The 7,561-nt window shown below is 47.7% G+C and overlaps 1 protein-coding gene across 1 annotated transcript; it reads left to right on the top strand.

Annotated features, from left to right (window-relative positions):
- The first annotated feature begins 918 nt into the window (after positions 1-918).
- SRSF9 (serine and arginine rich splicing factor 9) lies at positions 919-7,541 on the top strand. Its single transcript, XM_060028185.1, has 4 exons — positions 919-1,221; positions 3,594-3,754; positions 5,252-5,424; positions 7,050-7,541. Exons 1-4 carry the CDS (start codon positions 1,034-1,036, stop codon positions 7,191-7,193), a joined length of 666 nt encoding a protein of 221 aa, XP_059884168.1. The 5' UTR covers positions 919-1,033; the 3' UTR covers positions 7,194-7,541.
- Positions 7,542-7,561: the final 20 nt, after the last annotated feature.

Here is a 7,561-nt window from a genome sequence, read left to right as displayed (position 1 = left end):
TGCCCTGAATGTAAATGCATTCAATGGAATGTAAATGTGGAAACGTTCCAAGGTGGGAGTCTACCTGAGCTCCGGAGCTTCTGAAGGACCCAGTGCATAGGCTGGAAGCATGGCTCTGGGTTCTAATTCTGACCCAATTATGATACCTCCGTTTTCTCACCTGTAATATTGGAATCTCTCCATACTGCGTGAGGATTAAAAGCACAGTTCGCGGGAAGCACTCTATAGTGACAGTCGCTACAGTTATGATCCTTTTTTTTTTTTTTTTTTTGGCCACGCCGCGCGGCTTGCAGGATCTTAGTTCCCCGACCAGGGATAGAACCCGTGTCCCTACAGTGGAAGCGCGCGCCAGGGAATTCCCAGTAATGATTCTTTTACTCCCTCCTTGTCTCCGATAAATGAGATGGAGCCCATCTCAGGTCTCTTACATCCATTTTAATCCACCTAACACCCTCAGTTCTAAGCAACTGCAAAACAGGGACAGGGTGGCCCAGAGGGCTACAGACCTGAGGCAGTCGAGGACTCCTTCAGTCCGCTGCGGCGTCAGCCTGAGGCCCTGGCCGACTCCCTGCGGAGCCCTGCGCGCGGAGTGACGGCCCGCGGGGCCCACCCTGAGCGCTACACCCGTTTCACCTCAGCAAATGTTCACAAAAACCTGTGAGGTAGGCAGCGCTACAGAGGGAGAAAACTGAGGCCCAGGGAGCCTGACTCACTTGCCCAAGTCTACGCAGCTGGCGAGTGACTTGCCTTGGGGAACTGACTCCAAATCGCCTGACTCCAAGCTCTCTCCCTGTTGTCGCCCCCCGACCCCCTTTGCACCTACAGGGAGCGCAAGCGCACGCGCAGTCGTCGCAGCCGCGTCCCCTTTAAGAGGATTCCTTTTGCCTCCTCCGACCCTTTCGCTTCCGTTCCTGTTCCCACAATGCTGTGCGGCTGAGCGCCTCCGAGCCCGCGGGGACGCTGCGGGGGGACCCCGGCTGAGGCTGCGGCGGGGACGTGGGCTGCGGCAGGCCCGCGGCGTCGCGCGGTGCGGATGTCGGGCTGGGCGGACGAGCGCGGCGGCGAGGGCGACGGACGCATCTACGTGGGGAACCTTCCGACCGACGTGCGCGAGAAAGACTTGGAGGACCTCTTCTACAAGTACGGCCGCATCCGCGACATCGAGCTAAAGAACCGGCACGGCCTCGTGCCCTTCGCCTTCGTGCGCTTCGAGGACCCGCGGTGAGGGCCCCGCGCCGCCCGCCAGCCCGCCGGCCGGCCCGACGCCCCGGGCCCCCGCCTTCTCTCCTCTCCCCGCTCCTTTCCAGGGCTTCCCCTCCCCCCTCGCCGCAGACCCCTCACGGCGCCCCCGGGTGGAGGCTGAGGCCTCCTCTCGCCGCGGGGCTCCGGGCAGTCCTTTGCTCTTTGCTCCGTCACTTCCTCTATAATTTTTTTTTTTACTTAGAGACACAAAAGCCGGGTCTTGGGAGGGCCCAAGCCCACCCAGACCGACCTCAGGGATGGTACAGATGCCCGTTCTCTCCCTCGCGTCAGGACAGGCACCCTTCGGAGAAAGCGGCCCAGGGCTTGGGAAGCTTGGCCCCTGAGCCGGCCCGGAGAGGACTGGGTGAGGAGGGAAGGGTCGCCCTCCCTGCCCACTCCTCCCCGCAGCTGGGACTCGCCTTTGTGGGGCGCACAGTGCCGGGGTGTGGATGCCTTTGGAGGGCGTATAGGGGGGCTCCTTGATGGAACGGATCTCCATCCACGCGCGCCCCGCCCCACACGGCCAGGGCCTCGTTCTGATAAAAGCGTCAGGGATTTGGGAAAACTTGTAAAACAGTCTGATGGGGGTCTCTGATTTCACTATTCCTTCTCTAATAAGGGAGGCACCGCTAGATGCTAAGGGCCCCGAGGATGTGGAAGCTCTAGATCCCGAAACCGGCTCGAAGGGGGTCTTTGTGACTTTGCAAAGAGTGTCGGCCCTTGCCCCAGAAAAGGCCTGGTAACTTTCAACACTGCGCTTGTTGGTTCGCACTGTGTTGGTTACTACACTCGGGGTAAATCGGAGCCCGCTCGCTGGTTTCCAGCACTGGCAGAGGGAGCGCTTTGCCTAGTCTGCGCCCTGCGGGCTTCACTAGGAGGACTGCTCGTGGGGTGTCCTGCCCATCTTGGGTGATACGAGGCAAGGGGCAGCGTCTGAGGATGAGGAGGCTGGATGTACCCTGAGGCTTTGATGGCTGAAGACTCTGACGGAGCTCATTCCTAGTGTCTTGCCATTTGCCTTAAAAAATGGAACTAGGCATTTTCACACACCTAAACTGGAAAAGGTTGTTCTATTAATTAGTAACAGTTCCCGTGTTTCTTAAGTTGCTATGTGTCATGTGCCATACTATGTATTATTTAGCATTTTCAACAGTCTATAAACTAGGTGCTACTAATCACATTTTCAGATGAGGTAACAGGATTTAGAGTTGATGAAAGGGAAGGGTACTAGGGAAGGTAGGATTTGAATCTACTGCCCTGCCGAATACAAACTTACTGTATGGTATGTCGTCTTTTCCCTCATTCCTTTCATAATGAAAAGCTATCTTTTGCTATCACTAGATGCCAAGTTTCAAGCAAAGCACTGCACACGTAGTATCTTATTTAATCCTTACAAAAACCCTGTGAGACAGGCATATTACATTCACATGTAAAATCTTGATCACATACTTACCCAGAGACAACTACTAGTAAGTACCAGGAGGATGATTTGAACTGAGGACAGTTTTTATTCAGTCTTAAACCCTGGCAGTTCTGCCTCTCTCTCACTGTATTATGAATATAGCTAGGGTTGAACTGGATGTGGTCCTCCTTGCTCTTAATCCTGGGACTGGAATCTTGATTAGTGTTTATGTGCCTGTGACAACTGAATGCTGCCTTCATTAGTATGTCTTCAGCTGTTTGTCCTCTCACCCTCTGAGGGCATTCTCTCTCCTATCAATATTGGAGAACCAGCTTGGTGTTCCTAACTCTCCTAGAGCCCTAGGAAAGACTTTAAAGTATTACTTTATTGGGTATTTACCTCTTGATGAAATTGTACCCAGAGTGGTTTTGACAACTTAGTCCTCCAAACCATGCTGAAAAGGTACACTTGAAGGAATTCCATATTCCTCACAAAACACTAATTTGCATTTGTCTTTTGAGCCTTACCTCTTTTTAAATGGGTTTTTCTTTCTATAGACCTGAATGTACTAGGCCTTGAGGAAGAATATTAAAGAACTAGTGTGTGGTGTGCGTTTTGAGAAACAGCTCACCAAGGTTAGAGAAACACTTTTATTGGCAAAATCAGTCATCTGTCGACAGTTTATTTTTTTCTGAATTAGTTCTCTTATCTGTTTATCTATTCATTATCATTTCATACCTAGAGAACCCTGTGTGTGACAGCTGTAAAGTTTAATTCCAATATCATGAAAGGTCTTCAAACCAAAGCAGTAGTGCATCAAGTTCCGGGTTTTTGTTCTTTTGTTTGTTTTCTCACTTGAGGTTTTCTTTTTATTCTTGTTACTCATGTTCCTCACTGGGAAGTCAGTCGGCCCTCCTGAGTAGCACTAACTCCAAACTTTTCTTTGCAGAGATGCTGAGGATGCAATTTATGGACGGAATGGTTATGATTATGGCCAGTGCCGGCTTCGTGTGGAGTTCCCCAGGACTTACGGAGGTCGGGGTGGGTGGCCCCGTGGTGGGAGGAATGGGCCTCCTACAAGAAGATCTGATTTCCGAGTTCTTGTTTCAGGTATGTTCCTTTCAAACTAAATAAGATGATGCATGTAAAATACTTAGCACAGAGTCTGGCCTCCAAGAAATGTTAGCTGTTATTCTTCAGTGCGTGGGATGTGTGGGGGTTTTCTTTTCAACAGCCCATGCACAGTGACAGTCTGAAGCCCTGCCAGTGAGGCAGGTACCTTGCCAATGAAATTGCACTGATAGTGCAGCCTTGATAGAACATAAACTTTCTTCTTATAATGGAGTTTTCTAGTGTTGAAAGGGAAGATGGCAAAACCCCTTGAGCTGGAATTCTAAAGACATTTTCTTTTGGAATGTACCCTGGTGTCGGACTTGCTAGAAAGACATTGCAGAAGCCAGATTTGAACAAATTACCTAGCCTTGGATCCTAAAATAGGCCATATTTTGTGGTGGTTTTGGAATTATGTAAAAAAGAAACCAAAACTACAACTTGGGAGTCTTAGTGATTGTATTGCAAAGTATAGAACGAAATGTCTAGTGTTGACAAGTGATGAAATGCTAAGCTCAGAGGTTTATGCATCTTTTTGAAATATTAACACACTGGTAAAAACCTGGGGCCTTTTGCACACTGCAGGGGTGTTTATCCCTGGTGGAGTGAAGTGTATTGAGCCTGGCACTGTCTTAGATGTGAATGTCACACAGTCACATCAGACTCCCATGGTGCTTGAGAGTGATACTGTCAGTATCTGCCTATCTGTGTCCCTTTGTAATTTTTTAACCCCAGAACTCTATTCCCTCCTTCAGGATGTCATACATATCTTTTTTTCTCTCCATGCTGCTCTGAAATCCTGCTTAGAAAACTATTAGGAAATGGCTGCAGTCCTGAGCTGTGAGCGGTAAACACAGCCTTTGAGAGCAGGAGCACATTTCCCTTTCATGACATCAGGTAGGGTTGTATGACTCCCGACTAGTTTTAGCGTCTGAGTCTTACCTTTTCCCCTACTGTATTGAAGAGTGTTGGTGATCTTTTAAGAGGTACTTTGTATAGTTTGTCAGTCATTCACACCTACAAGAAAACAAACTTTAGATTTTTGTTGTGTTACTTCAGCTACACTTTGGTTATTTTATTGGATGGTTTCAAAATTCCCATGTCCTGGGAACCCAGTCAGGCAAGAAATAATTGGTACCGATAAATTTCATAATGGAAAAAATTAGAACTCAAAGTCTTGGGAGTTTGTTATTAATTATGAAGGACAAAGAAAGAGAGGCTCTGAATTCTTAGAGGTACTAAACCTATAACGGGATGAACTTCTTGGTCTGTCGGAAAGGCTTGGTCTCTGGAAGATTATCCTAGGACCAGCTTCTTATGGTGGTTTACCACACATACTTTAGTGTTCTTCTCTGGTTTTGTGTCCCTTATTAAAATTTGTGATTTGGGGACCCTCAGGATTTAAAAGTAGTGATTGATGGAGAAGGGACCTAGGTCTTGATGGCTCTTAACATAGATGAAGGATATGGCCTCTTTTCTTATGTTCTCTGTGCCTAGGACTTCCTCCATCAGGCAGCTGGCAGGACCTGAAAGATCATATGCGAGAAGCTGGGGATGTCTGTTACGCAGATGTGCAGAAAGATGGAATGGGGATGGTTGAATATCTCAGAAAAGAAGACATGGAATATGCCCTGCGTAAACTGGATGACACCAAATTCCGCTCTCATGAGGTGGGTCCCCACCTTCTGTTGAGGAGCTTGTACCTAGACCACTCCACCTGAAGCTGACCTAGCAGAAGTAGCAACAGGCCATGCGTTTGCCATTTGAGGACCTCACAATACCATTAAAGATCTATCTTACGTGGACAAAGCCAAGGAATTCATCATGCCTAAGCCCTGCAGGGTCATAACAGAGAGAAGTCTGCAGTCATAGTATTTTTAACCTGGAAAGAATACTGGTGCAGTCTGTCATAATGTGGTGAGCTATTCCATGATAACACCCTTTCACAACTGGCTTAATCTGCAGTGTCCCTCCATGAACCTAATTATTATGGCTCTCCCTCCTTTGGGTCTAGTCTGGGCTCTGCAAGCCAACCTCATCATCTCAGCCCTTCTAGGTACTGCTACTGGGGCTGAGTTGTCACTTCACTGTGTCTTTCCCAAAGTGATGCAGGAGCCTCTTTGAAACCTGAGCCCTTGGCATTTTCTTGTTGTTCATCACCTCACCCTGGGGACTTAGTTCTTCATGTACTTCCTTTCAAGTAGGTGGCTGCTGCTTTGGATCTCAGTCTGATTCAAATGGTGACTATTCCTCTGATACCACTGAGACCAGATACCAGACCACCAATTGGACATTTTTTCTGGTTATCCTGTCCTGACTTGCTATGGGGTTTAGGGATGTCTGGGGACATGAATTTCTCGGCCCATTTCTTTTTCTAAGGATTCATATAATTCCCTAACTTTATGGCTTGGAGGCTGCCTGGGTTGACAGTGCTTTTGCTCAGACTGTCCTCTAAGACTTGAATTTGCAGCAGAAACAAAACAGCACCTGGTCGTCAGTTACACTACAAAGCAGGGTCTCAGTAAGGGTAATCAAATTACTGACTTCACTGAGGGAAAAAGCATCTGGCTTCTTTCATCTTAGGGTCTTTAGATCTGAGAATGCTGGCTGAGGGCAAAGGGCCTGGAGGTAGGCCTGCCTGGACATGACTTCTCTGCTGCTTATTAAAATCTTAGCCGACGTACTCCGAACCCTGGTTCCTCTATATGCAAAATAGTCACAATAATAGCATTATCTTAAAAGACTTGCTAGGGGCTTCCCTCGTGGTGCAGTGGTTGAGAGTCTGCCTGCCGATGCAGGGGACTCGGGTTCGTGCCCTGGTCTGGGAAGATCCCACATGCCGAGGAGCGGCTGGGCCCGTGAGCCATGGCCGCCGAGCCTGCGCGTCCGGAGCCTGTGCTCCGCAACGGGAGAGGCCACAACAGTGAGAGGCCCGCGTACTGCAAAAAAAAAAAAAAAAAAAAAAAAAAGTTGCCAGGAAGCTAAATTATGAAGATAACTAAGCATCTAGCCCAGGTCAGATTCTGGGGGTTAGTGGCAGGAATTCAGATATGTTAACAGTAGTAGCTAGTAGCTGAGTTATTTACCACGTAATCGAGTTGCCATTTATTTGTGTCACCTTGGACAAGAATACCTACCTCCTGCACTATTGCGAGGGTTTAATGAGATAGCATTGTGCCAAGCAAACAGTAAATGCTCAATACTTAACTATTATTGTTAGGCAGCCATGTTAGGTGTTGGTGTGCTTTATTCTTCTGGGTCTTATTTTTTCCTTTACCTTTTGTTTGAATTTCAGGGTGAAACTTCCTACATACGCGTTTATCCAGAGAGAAGCACCAGCTATGGCTACTCACGGTCTCGGTCTGGGTCAAGGGGCCGTGACTCTCCATACCAAAGCAGGGGTTCCCCACACTACTTCTCTCCTTTCAGACCCTACTGAGACAGGTGATGGGAATTTTTTCTTTATTTTTTAGGTGAACTGAGCTGCTTTGTGCTCAGAATCTACATTCCAGATTGATGATTTAGTGTCTTAGGACATTTTTTTAATTTTTTTTTTTTTAAGGAAATAAAACTACATAATTTCTACCAGGGCCATATTAGCAGTGAAACATTTTTAACTGCGGAAATTATGGTTTTGGTTCAGAAACAAGTTGTATATTTTTCACCCCTGATGATGGGAAAAAAAACAGTGCTGTATCTTTGTGGGTTGCTCTTCTACGGAGATCAGCTGTTACTGTGACTTAAGTCGGCCCATTCTGTTTAGAAATATATTTTAAACGTTTAGTAATTGACATGTGTGATTGTCCT

This window comes from Delphinus delphis, chromosome 13 (assembly GCF_949987515.2).
Source record: "Delphinus delphis chromosome 13, mDelDel1.2, whole genome shotgun sequence".
Classification (NCBI taxonomy): Eukaryota; Metazoa; Chordata; class Mammalia; order Artiodactyla; family Delphinidae; genus Delphinus; species Delphinus delphis.
Note: the sequence above shows the minus strand (reverse complement) of the source record. Positions and strands in the feature narration are given on the sequence as shown.